General features: G+C 37.2%; 2 protein-coding genes across 5 annotated transcripts in view; both read right to left on the bottom strand.

Annotated features, from left to right (window-relative positions):
• Nucleotides 1-14,505, bottom strand: part of LOC129744812 (uncharacterized) — a 110,048-nt gene extending 95,543 nt beyond the window's left edge. Inside the window, exon 1 of the mRNA XM_055737523.1 lies at nucleotides 14,335-14,505. The gene's annotated coding sequence lies outside the window, so the exon portion shown is untranslated. The remainder of the gene's footprint in view (nucleotides 1-14,334) is intronic.
• Nucleotides 14,506-15,523: 1,018 nt separating this feature from the next.
• LOC129743900 (uncharacterized) overlaps nucleotides 15,524-19,490 on the bottom strand; it is a 75,378-nt gene continuing 71,411 nt past the window's right edge. For all 4 annotated transcript variants that reach the window (XM_055736141.1, XM_055736138.1, XM_055736139.1 and 1 more), the window contains exon 6: nucleotides 15,524-19,480. In XM_055736141.1, the coding sequence (XP_055592116.1) occupies nucleotides 16,256-19,480 (3,225 nt within the window). In that variant the 3' untranslated portion in view covers nucleotides 15,524-16,255. The remainder of the gene's footprint in view (nucleotides 19,481-19,490) is intronic.

The raw sequence follows: 19,490 nt of genomic DNA on the forward strand, positions 1-19,490 counted from the left end.
AAATATTTTAAAAAAAATTTTTTCAACCTTGTTTTTTGAATAAATTCCAAAATACTTGTATGCATAGAAATACGCATTTTAGAAAAAAAAAATATATGTTTGATACCACTCGTTCTAGTATTTTTCAATTTCTTTTACCTAAGATTAAAATTTAAACAAATCTCAGCAGACCAGTTTTCAATAGAATTTAAAATACAAAATTTAGTTAAAAGTAAAAGTAATTGCACTGAAATCCGTACATCTTTGGCTTCAAAAAAATCAATTTAAAATTACTTTTCCTCATATTGAAGGTGAATAAATTTTCTATCAATCATCTGAACTTCATTTTTGCGTAAGACTTTATACACCGTTGATAATTTTGAATAAATGGATTAAAGATGAAAAAGAAAAAAATTCAGGAGAAGTTTCAATTTCCTCGACAGTTTTAGACCAGATTTTTGCACTTTATATTTTTTTTAGTTTTTACGGATTTCTATGGTTAATTCAAAATTATGATTTCTAGAGGTTTTTACCACAACTGGTATAAAATTGAAAAAATTATGATTTTTTTTTTCTGTTACATTAATGCTTCATTACTGTTTTTTTTAAATAATAGAAAAGGACTGCAGTGATCAGTAGAAAAACTAAAATAAGTATGGGAAGAAAAAAACATGATGAATCTAACGCGTTTCAGGCTAGTTCGCTGTCGATCATTTTCAATTCACTTTTGCCAACAATACTAATGATTTTTGTAAATTTAAGATCGACAAATAGATAGAAATGCATTTTTTGGGTAATTTCAAATTTATCACTGTTTTAGATTAGATTCATCCATTTAAAAAAAAATCCTAAAAACTTCAAAATTCAATTTAAAATAAAGAATACACCTAGGTTTTTTTTTACACGGTTTTTTTTTACGCGGTTTTTTTTTACACGGCTTTTTTTACACGGTTTTCGGGAATTAACACGGTTTTTTTTACACGGTTTTCGCAAATTAACACGGTTTTTGAGAGAAAATATTCTAAGTCCTTTTCAAAGGAAAACACTTAGAATCTTTTTGAAGTTAGGAAAATCTTATCTCTTAGACTAAGAACATGATACATGAGACCTGTGACCTGGGATATGAGACCTGGGATTTGAGACCTGAGACCTGAGATTTGAGACCTGAGACCTGAGACCTGAGACCTGAGACTTGAGACCTGCGACATGAGACATGAGACCTGAGACATAAACATTAGAAATTAGACATGAGACCTGAGACCTGGAAACTGAGACAGGGGATATTAGACTTGAGACCTCAGCATGAGACATGAGACCTGAGACCTGAGACCTGAGACATGAGACAAGAGCCATGAAACATGAGACTTTAGACCTGAGACATGGGACATGACACATGAGGCATGAGACATAAGACATGAGACCTGAGGCATGAGACAAGAGCCATGAAACATGAGACCTGAGACCTGAGACACGAGACTTTGGACCTGAGACCGGAGACAAGCTACTTGAATTAGTACCGCGAGAAATAAGTTTAGCTTAGATTTCAACATGCGACCCCTCTAATGAAAGGGTTTGACTTGTGGGTGACGAAAAATAGTGTTGCGAGTTCGCTAGTACAAGCTACTAGTGTTAGTACCGCGAGAAATTAGTTATACTCCGATTTCAACTTGCGACCCCTCTAGTGAAAGGGTTTGACTTGCTGGTGACGAAAAATAGTATCGCGACTTTGCTAGTACAAGCTACTAGTGCTAGTACCGCGAAAAATTAGTTAAGCTCCGATTTCAACTTTCGACCCCTCTAGTGAAAGGGTTTGACTTGTTGTGGACGAAAAATAGTGTCGCGACTTCGCTAGTACAAGCTACTAGTGTTAGTACCGCGATTAATTAGTTAAGCTCCGATTTCAACTTGCGACCCCTCTAGTGAAAGGGTTTGACTTGTAGGTGACGAAAAATAGTGTCGCGACTTCGTTAGTACAAGCTACTAGGGTTAGTACCGCGAGAAATTGGTTAAGCTCCGATTTAGACTTGCGACCCCTCTAGTGAAAGGGTTTGACTTGTTGGTGACGAAAAATAGTGTCGCGACTTCGTTAGTACAAGCTACTAGGGTTAGTACCGATAGAAATTATATTAGCTCCGATTTCAACTTGCGACCCCTCTAGTGAAAGGGTTCGACTTGTTGGTGACGAAAAATAGTATCGCGACTTCGCTAGTACAAGCTACTAGTGCTAGTACCGTGAAAAATTAGTTAAGCTCCGATTTCAACTTTCGACCGGTCAAATGTAATGGTTTGACTTGTAGGTAACGAAAAATAGTGTCGCGACTTCGCTAGTACAAGCTACTAGGGTAAGTACCGGTAGAAATTAGATTAGCTCCGATTTCAACTTTCGATCGTTCGAGTGAAAGGGCTTCACTTTTAGGTGATGAAAAATAGTGTCGCGAGCTCGCTAGTACAAGCTCTAGGGTTGAAACTGATATCTACCTGTACAAACCCTAGTAGCTTGTACTAGCGAAGTCGCGACATTATTTTTCGTCACCTACAAGTCAAACCCTTTCATTTGACCGGTCGAAAGTTGAAATCGGAGCTAATCTTATTTCTATCGGTACTAACCCTAGTAGCTTGTACTAGCAAAGTCGCGACACTATTTTTCGTCACCAACAAGTCGAACCCTTTCACTAGAGGGGTCGCAAGTCTAAATCGGAGCTTAACCAGTTTCTCGCGGTACTAGCCCTAGTAGATTGTACTAGCGAACTCGCGACACTATTTTTCGTCATCTACAAGTCAAACCCTTTCACTTGACCGGTCGAAAGTTGAAATCGGAGCTAAACTAATTTCTCGCTGTACTAAAACTAGTAGCTTGTACTAGCGATGTCGCGACACTAATTTTCGTCACCCACAAGTCAAACCCTTTCACTAGAGGGGTCGCAAGTTGAAATCGGAGCTAATATAATTTCTATCGGTACTAACCCTAGTAGCTTGTACTAGCGATTTCGCGACACTATTTTTCGTCCCCAGTAAGTCAAACCCTTTCACTAGAGGGGTCGCAAGTCTAAATCGGAGCTTAACCAATTTATCGCGGTACTAACACTAGTAGCTTGTACTAGCGAACTCGCGACACTATTTTTCGTCCCCTACAAGTCAAACCCTTTCACTAGAGGGGTCGCAAGTTGAAATCGGAGCTAATATAATTTTTCGCGGTACTAACCCTAGTAGCTTGTACTAGCGAAGTCGCGACACTATTTTTCGTCATCTACAAGTCAAACCCTTTCACTTGACCGGTCGAAAGTTGAAATCGGAGCTAAACTAATTTATCGCGGTACTAAAACTAGTAGCTTGTACTAGCGATGTCGCGACACTATTTTTCGTCACCCACAAGTCAAACCCTTTCACTAGAGGGGTCGCAAGTTGAAATCGGAGCTAATATAATTTTTCACGGTAATAACACTAGTAGCTTGTCTCAGGTCTAAAGTCTCATGTCTCAGGTCTAATCTTCCATGGCTCTTGTCTCATACCTCAGGTCTCATGTCTTATGTCTCATATTTCATGTGTCAGGTCTCATATCTCATGTCTCATTTCTCATGTCTCAGGTCTCAGGTGTCATGTCTCAGGTCCCATGTCTCATGTCTCAGGTCTCAGGTCTCGTGTTTTATGTCTTAGGTTTCTAGTCTCAGGTCTTAGGTCTAATGTCCCATGTCTTTGGTCTCATTCTTCAGGTCTCAGGTCTCATGTCTCAGATCTCAGGTCCCTGGACTCAGGTCTCAGGTGTCACGTCTAAAGTCTCAGGTCTCATGTCTCTAGTCTACATTCTCAAGTCCGGGTCTCAAGTCTCAAGTCTCAGGTCTCAGGTCTTAAGTGTCAGTACTTCAGAGCTGCAGAATTCGAATGGTCTTTTTTTACACGGTTTTCGGGAATTAACACGGTTTTTTTTTACACGGTTTTCGGGAATTAGCACGGTTTTTTTTTACACGGTTTTCGGGAATTAACACGGTTTTTTTTTACACGGTTTTTTTTTACGCGGTACGTATATCAGTGTAAAAAAAAACCTTACTGTACAAGAGATTATTGTAATAGTATAGTGGGTTGAGAACTGTAAGAGCTAGGATTATTTAACCTTAAAAGTAAATGAATAAAATGTGAGAATCACAGAGTACAGGAGAGTTACTAAAATCGGCACTCAAAATAGAAATAAAATGACTTATAAAACAAAACACTCCAGCTTGATAATAATCATTTTATGAAAAGAAAATAACATGCAAAATTTGAGCAAGATTAATCAGTGATTAAACTGCTGAATTGTTTTGCATTGAGTCTGAAGTGCGAATGAGATTTTGGACATTTTTCTCAGGAAAAGTATAAAAACTGAATTCTTATCACAAATTGTTTTTAACAAATCATTTACTTTTGAATATTAATTTTTTTTTTTTTTTTTTAAAGGCTTAAATTAAGACCAACGTTTCTACTCCAGAGCGCAACACCATAAGCGTTATCACAAAAAAGTTATAGCAGTTTCTTGTATTAACTGATTTTCTTAATTCTTTTTAAATGAAATACTCTCCAGTGTTTCCACAATCAGAATATATAAAGTTAATGGATTCAAATAGATTCAAATTATTCCAGATAATTTTTAAATTTTCAGATAATTTCACCCCCTCAGACTGCTGACAGGATTTGCTTGCTGTTTATAAATTTCAGGATTAAAAGATATTTTTATGCAATTTTCTTCGTTTTAATAGCTCTGTAACTAGTTTGAAATAATTTTTAAAATTTTTCAAAGTTTTCGATATGATTGTTGAGTTTAATTTAAAAACATTGAAAGTTAGAACTAAGGGAATAAGCACCTCTGAAATTAAAAAACACTAGAAATATATGTAAATTTGATAAAGATTTCAAATAGAAAATTTTGAAAAAAAAATTTGTATGGGGGTTCACCGACCAAATATTTTAATTTCTGGTGGAAATGAACCGGGAAAAGCTCTACTTTCTGCCCATGCAAAAATTAGCGTTACTGTATTTTTTTTCTTTAATTCCTTCTACGAAACACACCGTGATTTGTCAGACTTTGTCATAATTTTGTAATTTTGTTGTCATGTTTTGTCATTGTATTGTAAATGATTTGTTTCATTTTTGTGTTATTTTTCATATTATTATCACATTTGTCAAATGTTTGTCTCATTTGTCGGATATGTGTCTTATTTTTGTTATGTTTTGTCATTTTATTGTCAATTTTTTGTCATATTTATGACATAATTGTTTGATTGATGTCATTTTATTGTCAAATTTTAGTCATAATTGTCAGATTTTTCTCATACTTTTGTCAAAATTTTATCATGTTTTCAACATATTTATCACATTGTGCAATGGGATTGACACGAATGCCAAAGCGTTGGTAAAGTGTCACAAATAAACAAAAAAAAAAAACATTGTGTAATAATTTTGTCATTTTTTGACCACATTTTGTCATATTTTTGTCATTATTAATTACCATAAATTCAATTCTCATGAATTTTATATTCATCCATCCTCTTGTCCCCCCTTCAAATAATCGTATAGTCTCAGCGATTTTCAATTCGCGTTTTCTTTTTGAATCCCAATTCATAATTTGCAAAAATGGCAAAAACAAATGCTTACTGAAATTATCAGCAACTTTCGCTGACACTGATTGAATGCTTAAGCTGCAGTCACTGATCAAAAACAGTGAGCGACAGAAATGCCTAAGCGAAAGACGCTTTCGTAGCTTTCGAGTGAAACAAGTTAGTTCGGGTTTACGAGTGAGCTTTCTACTGACTGATAGACACACTCACATAGCTTTCTGTAGGCACGAGGATGACCGAGCCGATCAGAAGCTTTTATATTTGTTGACTTTTCAATTCCGTTCATTTCAGTTGAAGCTTTTTACACTGATAGAAAATCACAGTCAGTATCATTTGTGCTTTAAGAAAATTTGCAGCACTGGTTGTAGACGATACACCCAGCTTATTTGCGGCATCTCGGAGAGAGAGGTTAGGGTTTCGCTTGAAACTACCGGCAACTCTCTTTGTCGTCTCAGCGGCTTTCGGCTTTCGATTTTCCCCCTGATCCAGACTTCCTGACTGTCGACAAACGTTCCCCAAACACTTTAATTGCATTTGTAACGGTTGATTTGGCAACTTTTGGCGATTTTGCCAGCTTTGTGTGCGAGTAGCTCGGATTTTCGCGATGCGCGAGCAAAATTTTGATACGCTGCTCTTCTTCTTTGAACGGCATTTTGACAACTGAAGAGTGAATTCCAAAATCAAAATAGGAGCTAAGTTTCCTAATGCGAAGTGAAACTATGAATCCTTTGGTGATAGCAAATTTGGAAAGGCTTATGAATATTAATTCGCAAGTAAAATATGTATATAAATATCATACTTTTAGTCAATTAGAAATAAATCCTTCTTTATTAAATTCGGACACGAGTCACTTTTACCCGAGCCCGAGTAGCAGTTCCTTGATAAAATTCGATCTATCCATGACCGCTGACATCCGTGGAATACCAGATCACGTCCGACCCAACATTATCCCTTCAATCTTTGCTTCAAAAGTACACTCAGGCAAATTCTTATTAAAATTTTCATAAGATGCGTCTCATGAACCGCTTTCTAGAGCGCAAAATTGTGTTTTATAAGAGTCTTATGAAATACTTTCAGTTTTCATAAGAACATCTTATGAAAAATAGAAGAAACGGCTTTGTGAAAATATAATGAACACATTCATTCTTTCCATCAGTTTTCCATCGTCTAACGGTACGAAGCATTCGCTAGTTGTTAGTTATTAGTTTTCCTAAACAGTGAAAAATTATTGTGATCTTCTGAGTGGTAAATTTGAGTTGATGGTTTTGATGTGAACGATTAATATATTTGTAAACCAAAATATTTTTTTGTTTGCTTTTCAGTACGCGGACCGGAAAAACACAAGGCCAAAGAATCGGATGCGACAAAAAAAATTGTTGGAGCCGGGTGTTGAGGTGTTGCTGATGGTGGCCATGGAAAATTAAATTTCAAACAAATCCGGAAAACAATAAAGTGAATGTTTTCAACATAAAATTTCTTAAATTGTTCTTATTAGAAGTGACTTCCTGTTTCCATAAGAGCCTCTTATAAAAACCATCAAACCCCCATTACATTAGGTGTTCATCTTCAGAATTCATTCGCGTCATAAGACAATCTTATGAATTTCAATGATTTCTCTTATGGCGCCACTTCATAAGAGAATCCAGGGCTAGAAGCGACCATGCAGTAAAAAAGTAGGGCAAAATAGTTACTTTGAAGTGAAATTAGGGTAAAATTAGTGACCAGAACAAAACGAAAACTAATTAAAAAATGACATTAAAAACTAAAACCAAAAGCTTTAAAGACAATTCTGTTAAATGAAAAACGTTTTTTGGAAGGCTCTTGGCCTCACTTTCAGAAAAGCAATATGTTGGACAAAAGAGGAACATTTTAAATGAGCTTAGATAATTTAAGAATAGCGACCGCAGAAACCTAAAGTTCTACAGAAACAATGGGCGGGAACCAAAAGGTCGTCGTACTGTAAAAACTAGGACAACTTAGCCCGACAAGAACTTCGAGTTTATCCATTTTCCTTGAAAAAAAAATTCATTGTATAGTGTTACACCATCAGATTTTTTTCAATGTCACTAAAAGAGTTGAAAAAGTCTAAAATTATATTAAAAAAAAGTCAACAATTCGAAATAAATTTACAAAAACTGAAATTTTCAACAAAACTGTAAGATATATGTTAGAGATTCAAGAGTGCAAATAAAACACCAGCACATGATTAACGAAAAGTTTAAAGAATTTACTCGAAATTGAGTTAAGATTTACATTTATAGAAATTTCATTTCATGAATGAGCCATGAAATTAAAAATTGGGAGGTCCTTATGAAAAAATGACAAAACAATGATAGAGGATTGAAAAAAGATAAAGGACAAAATGTTGACAGAAGATTGACAATGACTTAAAGAAGCTTAGCGAAAAAGTTGACTTAGGATGACAATAACACAAAAAGGCTAAATAATTTTACGAAACTTATCTTCGAGGTAGAATATAATTTTTCAAATTTAAAACTTACTTAAAGATTACTTACATTTTATTTACAAAAATGGAACATTTCCAAAGAGATTCACTGCAGACTTTATTGCATGATTCACATATCAATCATTAGAAAGATTTACTAGGAAAAAAATGATGTTCAAAAAGGAATAAATTTAAAAAAAATATTCATAAATGATTTAACACGACAATTTCTTAAAAAAAACAGATCCAAGAAACTCCTCAGAAATGTTGTATCCATCCAAGAAACACCTATTGGAATATTGTAGAAAATATATCAGCAAACCTCTAAAAAGGTACAAAAATTATTGAAAGTTATCGACAACTTCAAAAAGGGTTCGAAATCTATGAATAACTACCAATCTTTCAAATGATTCGAAAATGATTTCATTTAATACAACCAAGAGCATTGAAAGCATGGAATATTTCCTGTCATGTGATTAAGTGCACTTTACAGATTTTGATTGATTTTTTTTTAAATTAAGTTGCGAATTATTTTTAACAAATTCAAGATTCAAATTTTGGTAAAACATGTAGTAATAGTGTCACTTTAGAAAATATTTTTTCTTGACAAGGTTGGTAAAGTGTCACAAATAAACAAAAAACTACATATTTTTTAAGCGAAAAACTATTTTTGTTTAAATTGCAATTGTCATCCATATAATGTTTAAGTGTAAGCGATATATCAAAGCAAAACAAAACAATAATCTTCCTTACTGAATCTGAGCCATTCTCTCAATTTAAGTCGTGTGAATTCCCACAGGACTCGAAAGGATAGAAAAGGAACCCATCAAATAATTAATTAACGAATAACCTAATAATGAACTAATGAAAACATACCACTTGTCGTGAAACAATACAATGTTTTTAATAATGAGTAGAAAAAGTTAAAAAAAAAAATAAGCTCAGTTTTAAGATAATTATATAAAAAATAGTGACTTTAGGGACCAAATTTCAAAAAAAGTAACTTGTGAGTGACCAGCTTGAAAAAAGTGACAAAGTTACTAAAAAGTGACCAACTTCTAGCCCTGAGAATCTTATGGCATACATAATAGTATTTTTCTGAGTGTACGTGAAATTGATCCTATAAAAATGTTCTTTACTGATAATTCTAGAATCGACAACGCGACTGGCCTCGCAGTGCATAATAAGCGCTTGAAGCTCCGTTTACACTGCTGAGTTAGCCGCTATTTACTGCACCTTGGAACACATTCGCACACTGCCCGTAGACCACTATTTCATCTATTCGGATAGTCTCAGTTCCGTTGAGGCGATTCAATCGATGAAACTGATGAAGCGCTCTTCCCATTTTTTGCTGGAAATTTCAGGGATATTGGGCGTTCTGATAAAAAATTCGTATATGATTACCTTAGCTTGGATCCCGTCTCATTGTCTTATACAAGGCAATGAGAAGGCGGACTCATTGGCTAAGATGGGCGCGTTACAAGGTGAAATCTTTGAGAGGATCATAACTTACAATGAATATTTTACAATACCTCGCACTTTAGTGATTAACGCTTGGCAGTCTGGCTGGGATAATGGCACTCTGGGACGTTGGCTCCATACGATTATCCCTAAGGTTCCGACGAAGGCATGGTTTAACCATTTTAACTTGAGTCGCGACCTCATTCCCGTGATTTCTCGGCTCATGTCAAATCACTACCGGCTTGACGCGCACTCGTTTCGTATTAGTCTCGCTGCAACCAATGTTTGCGTTTGTGGGGATGGCTACCACGACATCGATCATGTTGTATCATGTTGTCCGCATACCCACGTAAACTCTCCCCTTGTGTGTTCTTCATTTAATGTTTGTTTTGTTTATTTATTAGTACCACCTCTCATCCAACGGGTTCGACACGAACGTATTGAAGGCTGGCCAGAAGGATGGAAACCGATACCAAACCGTAGCTATCGAAACTACTGCTACAGGAGGCCACCACCGAACCCTAATGGAAAACTGTTATCGAAGGATACCCCCCTATAAACCCCCTCCTTTCCCTAATTTTAAGATTTCTAACAGTTGAGTCGCCGCGACTATTACGGCTCCCTTTCCTACTAACCTAGTGAAACAAATACACTCGGCACATTAAAACTTTGTAAAAGTAAAAGACCTTTAATAAACTAGTTTTAAATAATAAAAAAAAATTAAGACAAGAATATCATCAAATTTTCGTTTTATTCCGTCAAAAAAGCCCATTGCACCTTTAGCTTTGCCCAAAAACAGGTTAATACTGTTTACCGGAAAACCATTTACCGGAAATTCACTAACCGGAATAAAACGTTTACCGAACTGCTATTTCCGGAATGAACCATTTACCGGACTGACATTAACTGGATTCAAAGATGCTGTTGTGCAGCACTTTGGGCAGTGGAAAGAAGAGACTTTACTACTTGAGGGTAGAAACTGGAATACTTTATTTGACTATCCTAACATCCTATTTATAGGAAAGCCATCCCTATGGTTACATATTTGATTGTTTATTTATTATGTGTATGTTGTTATTTGTCCCATCGATTGCTTCGATTGGACAAATCTCAACACTCCTCCTCAACATACACATTCGCAGTCTTTTAACTACCTCCGGCGGCTCCTCCTGAAGTTGGGACTACTTCTTTTCAACGCACGCACCGGAACACGTTCGTAATGCAACTCGATGAGCTTCTATGGCACCAGTTCGACGACCTTCCCGGATCTGGCACGACGACCTCCAATGGCTTCCGCTCCGACGACCTCCCAATGGCTCTGGCCCGACGACCTTCCATGGCTCTGGTCTCGGCACTCTTCCTGCGGCTCGAAGCATTCTCCTTCGCCTCGACGCCTTTCCCGAGGCCTGCGCCTCCCAGTGGTTCCAGCCCGACGACCTCCACTTGGCTTTCCGGTCCGACGACCTTCCATGGCACCGGCTCGGCGACCTTCCGTGGTATCCCGCTCGCAAGTCCTCCAGTGGCTCCTGGTCCAACGACCACCACCTGGTTCATGACTTGACGATGTTCCATGATACCGGCCCGCCTACTTTCCATGGCTTCCGGTACGACGACCTACCAGTGAACCGGCTCGACGCTCTTCTATTGGCCCGACGCCTCACCAATGGCACGACGACCTTCCTCTGGCTCCCGGCTCACCGACCTTCCGATGGATTCCGGGCAGCTCGCAATGCATTCGGCCCAACGACCTCCCTTGGCACCTGTCCGACGGCCACCGTTTTTCCTGGCTTGTCGACCTCTACCTGGCTTCCCGGTCCGACGACCTTCCAGATGGCCCCTGGTCCTACAACCTTCCACGGTTCCCGGCTCGTTGACCTCTCTTGGTTTCGGCTCGTTGTCCTTCCATCGGCTTCCTGGCTGGATGACTGTCCACTTTTGATTCCGCTCCTCCTCCTTTCCACTAGTGCTGGGCCCATAACCTGTTGGACAGGGAGCACTTTCGGAGTGGAAAGGAGAGAACAAACTAACTGTTTGAAGGTCAAAACTGGAATACTTTATTTGACTATCCTAACATCCTATTTATAGGAAAACCATCCCTATGGTTACATATTTGATTGTTTATTTATTATGTGCATGTTGTTATTTGTCCCATCGATTGCTTCGATTGGACAAATCTCAACAGATGCACTATTTATCGGAATGCCATCTACCGCATTAAGAATTTCAAAGTACAATTATCTATGATTGTATCCCGGTTACCAGAAAACTTTTGCCCAGAATTATTTTTGGGCGAGGTTTGGGTACTTCAATCACTGTTTAATTAATTTAATGCTAACCAGTGTGGCTTTTTAAAATCGTTTTGGAAGCCACTCCTCACGTTGCGATCCAGATAATCACATAAATGCGTTAAACTCTTTATTTTACATCCGAAAATATGATCTTCTTTTAATTTTTCTTATTTTAGTGAAGTTAAATTTATTTTTTTAAATAAGGCGAATAGCTTTTTTTATGAGTTTGTAATCCCACAGTTCATTCGCCCATTTCCCCTCAAAATTTCGTCGCGAACAAAAAGGCCAATAGTTATTGCTGATCCACTCTTTTTTTCTATTTCTGCGATAGCTGATTTAGGCTCCCGTAGGGTACCACTGTAAAAAAAATTACAGTATTCAAGAAAAAAATGAGCACTGTTCTACATAAGGATTATTTATCGACTGAAATTAAATCGGATGAACAAGCGGAAAACATTGAAAGATGATTTAATAAAAAGTTGTCAAACAAACATGTATACCAAATATTATTATCGGATTATCTATTGTTTATAAAACAAAAAATTGTGTTTGCCTTGAGCTTGGTCAATCAGCGGTCAAAATCACGGAAAAATGAATAATAAAAAAAACCTGTTTGCGATGGGGTCAACCAGCGGACAAATTCATGAAAAAAAAAATGAAAACCTGTAGTTGTTTAAATAAGTTTAGAGTTCAACGACACGGTAGCGATCATTCATTGAATATTGGATTTCGTGCTATGTTTTGCAGTCGGAGTTATCCGTATAAAGTTTAACTGAAAAGCGGTTAGCGTGTATAAAACTGTCAGATTTTATACTGATTTGACAGATCGCACAAATTTCGCAGTTATGAGTGCGCAGTTCTATTTTTTGCGATGCGAATGGTATTATTTCCAATAATAGACTATTCACCGTACACAACTCCTTTTTTTAACTTCTCATATACGATTTGTTACATTTTAACGACAACATAATTGAATTCGACCAGCATATAAAGTATCAAAGACGCATTTATCGCATCAAAAATCTTCGTCATGCCAAATTAGTTAATTCTCAGGCTATGGAAAAATGTGTTTTCAATAATGTAGATTGTTTTTTGTTTTGTCTGGGATTTTAACGCTCGTAATTAATTCAATCTCAATGAATACTAAGAATAATAATATTTCATTCCGATGACTTCATGTTTTGTCCTCTCTTGCAAAATAATGATTTGAAGATTGATTCAAGAATTTACTTCTTAACTTTTCAATGAAATTAGTGAGTAAGAGTGAATTTTTTAACTGTGTTTACTGCTCCGGCTAGCCTACCGCACGGAAGGCTACCGTCGCGCGATTAGAAATTTTCCCAGTAACCGCAATATTTCGAGATAGAAAAAGGGCATTGAAGTTTTTGAAATTTGTTTTCCAGGACGAGGAGATGCACAAATCAGTATTTATAAGTTCGTTGAATGTGCTAATGTTTTAATGTGATCATTTGGACTCGCTTTCAAGCCGAAATTTTATTGAATATTGCTTCTTTAATGAGTGATCCAAAAGGCGAACAGTCATTCTGCAATTCAAAAGGGCACTCCAATTTGGCGAATGAACAAAATGAGAGCACCAGTTTGTGGTAAAATGGCCCACAGTTGTATTTATTAATTGTTTGAAGTAATTAGTACGGAAAAGCTATATTTATCGATCGGGTGATGAAATTAAATCAATTTGAAAGCATTTTAGCGACTTATTTAGGAAAATGATTGTACGCAGCTGACGGCGTGTTCGTAAACTGATTTGTTTGGGTGATGCATCGATTTGTTTGGTAGATGTCAAATCACCTTCCAATGCTTTTGCATACAGTTTGTTTAATTTACGAACGCCAGCATCGATAGAAAAAATCACTTCGATAGAACAAATCAATTTACGAACACGCCGTAAATAGGAAATTGATTTTATTTTCTGAAACTTGGAATGCGAATGGCCATGAGGCCCCTGTAGATCTAGACCAACGTAATAAGGGCGTCGCTTCCGACGGCAGGTCGGCGGCCACCTCGGATTAGGGAGCCTCGGCGGCTTTGGACCGCATCACCCCCTGCATCCTCGATGTTTACGGCAATGAAGATTGCGGCAATGAAGATTGCGGCAATGAAGACGGCAATCGCAAAACTCAAGTAAAGAAAACTCGAAACCTTGCCCGAAAAATAAATCTCAACGTGACCACACAAAAAGATGAAATTATGCCAAATGGCTCTCTGACAATTTGCACGTTATGTCAAATGGCCTTTATGCCAAATGACTTTTAAGCCAAATGGCATTACGCCAAATGACTTTTAAGCCAAATAGCTTCATGCCAAATGTAATACTTCCCCCAAATTTATACGAATTAAAGAAAATCCGGTAGGTAAGTCCGGTAAATGGAATTCCGGTAAATAATACAGTCCGGTAAATAGTACTTCCGGTTAATGGAATTCCGGTAAACAGTATACAACCCGAAAAATATAATATTGTTTATTACATACATTCATAATATACATCAGTGCATCAGTTTTTATTTATCTCAAGCATAGACTTGCAACAAGAAAACATAAAATATGTACTCACCTACTGTTTATTTCAGCTAACCAGCTGGGCCAAAAAACACTTCATAAACTGATAAACTGATCAAGCTTTGAATAGACTATTTTGGCATTTATTGAATGTGATCAACTTTTGGAAAATACGCAAAACAAGTTTCAAAATTAAAAACTTTCACTAACCGACATCGAAAAACAACCGGCTTAACGGTGACGGATAACAAACTGAAGGTGACAAACAAAAATGAAAACTGGCTGCGTACTTTTTATTTTCAACCCTATAGGAAATTAACAGATATTCCGATCGAATCAATTTCCAAAAATCGTACCCACGTGTAATAAACATTAACATAAAATTAAAGCGTCAGAGAACTTACTGTGTTGATATCTGGCAGAGGTAACGAATCCTTCGTAAAATATACCTTCCCCAGATAAGCACAAAAAAGGAAAACAGGATTGTCAGTAAAAAAAACCGTTTCACACAGTAGTAGCAAACTGTGTCCACTTGGGTGCGCTGATATTGCATAGAATACACGCAAACATACACTGTTTAAACTGATACGAATATAACATTTTCAAAAGTAATGTTTTCTAATTCACCCATTTCTGTGTAATATTCCACCTCAGGGCGAGTCGAGTGATGTGACCGCCGGACTCGTCAAATTTCGTAATGTGAATTTCGGCGAGTCACATAATAAGCAACGCCACCTTTCTTCTTACTTGAAGACCGCGATGAGGTAAAGTTATTTCGTTTGAAGTGGCATGCAGAGTATTTTGATTATATTTTTTTTTAAATTTACAAATGGTTTTATTCAGGCATTTTACTTATAAAGTTTTTATGTGCCGGGAGTATTTTTCCTAACTTTGGGTTAGTAAGAGGGGGGCCGTAATCGTCGCGGCTACTCAACTGTTAATTCAAATCTTATTATAGGAAAGGGAAGGAGATTAACTGGGGTCATTTCCAAGAACATTTTCCGTCAGGGTCCGGTGGTGGCTTCCTGTAGCTGTGGTTTCGATTTTAAGTAGATATATTGAGAGGAAATTGATTAAGAATTATATTTTGCGTGGCGGACTTAAGATGAGATGAGATGGTTTTTTTTTGTATGTTATGTAAGTATAGCTTTTGTGATATGTTGTACGTAACATTAAATCAATTTACACTTTCCTATTAAAAAAAGAGAATCCTTCTTTTTGTTCCCTAAGACAATAAAAACACATTCTATTCAATCACCTATTTAAGATTTATTACACCTTAAATAATAAACTTTCTTTCATTTGTAATTTCTAATGTAGGCAAACAAAATTTGTTATTACATCATAGCTTACAACTAATGTAGACAAAACTAGTGGATCTTTAAGATACAGTTTGACGTTAAAAGTTAGTTTAAAGGTTTTTTTTTTTTTTTGAAACTAAGGGTATTGCAATAAACACAAATTTCTCACTGGGACTAAGTTAGGCAGTTTTCCCCGGACTGTGAAGAAACATATATATGTACAGATATGTACTAATAATAAAAGTTCCATTAGTATGTGTGTTACTCTCTATCCTGATAAGGGTGCGTTTCTCAACACATCAAAATTTAATATTATTTTTCATGGTGACAAAACGGATACAAGCTTTCGTAACGTAAAGCCAATCACTTCGATTAGAAATATCAATAACGAAGTCTGCTTTAGAATGGAGTTCATTTTGGTTTCAGTTGACCAACGGAAATCATGAATATTGATGGAAATAAACATTATAGAAGTTAGGCAAAATACTTATGGAACTATTTTTAAAAAAAAGTCACAATTTTTTAATACATATTTACAAATGTGACAGTAGGTAGTCACGTTGAGCCCACAAAAAGCGATAGTGTTTTTTTTAGACACGTGTAACTAAGTGATTCATATTTAATAATAGTTGGGTTGTTTCTACACTTAAAACTATGCTTGTTAATATAAATTACTTAAATAGCATGAGTTAGCTCAACAACAGATTTATCGCAAATTTCGTTAACATACTTCGATACATCACTATTGATACCGAAACGATTGTTAGCTAGACGGGCATCCTCCAACGTCATAACGAATCCATTCCAAAATTGGACAGAAACCATTCGCAACACTGTATGGTACTCATTCGGTGTTTTCAACGCATATTTAAGATCTTGATTCGGGTGAGTTGTCCTGTAGTGCTGAACTAACATGGAGAAGTATCTGAAGCTAGCATTACATGGTGGATCACAGCAGCACTTGAACATGGGAACATGAACCATCAGGTGATTCGCAAGGTCCCGTGGTTTTGTGAATGTTAATTTACAGTTGTTGAAAGAGCAGTGATACTTAATTTGTTTTTCCGCAACATATTCGCTGAATTCCAATGACTGCCCCGGATGAACTGCCGCAAAATGTGAAGCGAAGTCTGTGCTGGTGTCCGTTGAAAATTCACATTTGTCACAACGGAATGTGATGGAATTGAGTTCTAGAATTTTATTCAGTACGTGGTCATTCAAATAGCTGATCCATCCTTTGGCGTATTCATTCTCCTGTTGATGATGTTTAAAGTAATGTGCTACCATTTCCTGCTTTTGATTTGTAGGATAGTCGCACTCAGCACATTGTTTGGGGTTACGGAAATCCAGATAAATCGGTTGCATATTAGGATGACATTGAGCAAAGTGAGATTTTATTTCTGGCATAACGGATCCTTTTCGACAGTAGAAGCACAGAACAATTTTGACCGTTTTAAATAGAAAAGGTTTCTCGGGATTTGGAATACCATTAACGGTGTGGTTTTTTTTCCAATGATCTTTTAGTTCACTTAGGGTATCCGCTTTCTTGATACAATAGAAGCAAGCATATTTTAAAAAATAATCGAACCGAGATTCTGCAGGATTAGCCAAAGCATTTCTTAGTACAGACGGTTTTTCACCTGGATGTGCTGTTTTGAAATGTGCGACTATACCTGAACCAAAATCATTTACAAATGTACAAGCTCTAAATCCACATTTGAATGCTTTCACTGTGGAATCTTCATCCAGTTTCGATATAGCATCACTTGTACACAATCCGCTAGGGCCTGCTGGCTCCGGTGAGTCACTTAACATAACCGTTTCAACATCATCATTATCATCATCGTCATCTTCGACCTCTATACCTCGGATACTTTTAGTTCTGCCAGTTTCTCTACGCCAAAGGGGAGTTGTATCTGTTTTACTATCGTCGCCATCGATTGGTTTATACAATGAAACGATAACTATTTTACAACCCGAGTGTTTTTCCTCAAAATGATTCGTAAACGCAGCTTTGTTGGATGCACCAAACAAGCATTTTGCACATCGGTATCTCATCGTCATATTATGCACATCCACCATATGGCTTTTGATTTCGGAAACAGTAACACATTTAAATTTGCAGATGTCGCATTTCCATTTGAAAGCTATTCCTTCCACCAAAGCACCACCCGCAGTGCTGCCATCGCGGATAACAAAAACGGTGGCCTCACTTATGTTCTTGTGGTTTTCTCGAATATGGCGTTCCATATTTGTTTTGTTGTTCAAGAATATACAGCATATACTGCAACGGTACAGTTCTTTATCGTGCAGCTTCAGGTGTTCCACAATTCTCATTGCATCAAACTTGCCAGATGAAAAAACTTGAACCGCCGGGCAGTGTGGGCACTTGTATTCATCGATATCGCAGTGCAAAGTGCTAAGGTGACTCTGGAGCATGCATTCGTTAATGGTCAGGTAACGACAACCTTGAGCGCCACATATGTAACGTTTGTTTTCCTGAACAAAACAAAGTGATTGAATGACATCGTCATCTTCCTGTGAGCTAGCTGCCGGATTTCTCATGCGATCAAAATGCTTTTCACCTTGTCCCCAACAAGGTACCGGATTTTTAGGGTCAACATTCGCTACGGGAATATCATTCAAATGCCCTTTCAAATGTCGGTACATGTTCAAGCGAACTTTCGTTCCGTAGTGACACTTGTTGCAGTAAACCAACTGGCTGAAAATAGCTTGCTTGGGCAGCATCTCGCACTCTTCTGGTGAAAACTGTGTCTTTTGCTGGATGAGAGCTTCTTGTAGCTTGTGATTGTACAGATCGATCAACTTTTGATAATATGCTTTCCGTTCAGCTTCGGTCGGTTGGCCAGGAGCAAAAACGATGATGTCACTGTTCGGATCATTTTTCTTCGGGTTTAGAAATAGAATAGTAGGTTTGTTAGTTTTGTGCACTTCTTTGACATGTTTGATAACCTCGGGTGGGAATGATCCTTTATAGTCACATACAAAACAAAATATCCTTTGCGTCTCGTGACTTTTCAAATGTTGTGTGAATGTGAGGACACTGGGAAAAGTAGTTTTACTCTTGCAATGAACACAGTTATACTGAGTAGATGCCATGTGTGTGAACATCAGATGCTTTCGCATTCCATAGCCATCGGGAAGTACTGAATTACAACCCTTGAATACGCACTTGTATATTACATTACGAGGTAAACCTGTATCCTTGATCATTTCCATGGCGACACGTTCAGCTTCTAACATCAAAGCTTCATCTTCAGAAGCACTTTGAACTTGCTTGGAAGTCGAAGGTGCTATGCTGCAAACATTTGTAATTATTGGAAAACCCTTATTAGGTGATATGATTATTTTTGTTCCAATCAAAGAAGAGGCAGGTCGAATCGTAACTGAATTATCTACACCGCCTTCAACTCTGGTAATGATAGGCATAGAAGAACTAGATTGGGCATCCGTCACTCCACCCATGACTTGAGTGATAACCGGAAAATTCGTACTAGACGTCGCTGGTTGATAGTTGCCTTGCACCGATGTTATGATGGGAACGGAACCAGATTCCACCAATTCATACCTTTCAGCTATTTTCGAGAGAGTTGGTACTTGGATACTCCCACCGCCATCCGCATTAACAACGACAGATTGTCTGTCAATTTTATCTGAGTCATTGACGGTAGGAATATGCGCACTCAGTAATATATTTGCGTCTCCAACACGAATCGGTGGCAACTGCAAAGGTATTATGGTCGGTTTCGTAACATCTTGATTGGCATTGATGATATCTGGTGATTTGTAGTTAAGTTCATTGATAGTGAAGTTACATCGCGTAAACACGCTTTCTTCAATAGATTGTTCGAAAAGCGATTTAAGGGTGGCAAGTTTTCTCTAAAATATG

This window comes from Uranotaenia lowii, chromosome 2 (assembly GCF_029784155.1).
Source record: "Uranotaenia lowii strain MFRU-FL chromosome 2, ASM2978415v1, whole genome shotgun sequence".
In the NCBI taxonomy this organism is placed as follows: domain Eukaryota; kingdom Metazoa; phylum Arthropoda; class Insecta; order Diptera; family Culicidae; genus Uranotaenia; species Uranotaenia lowii.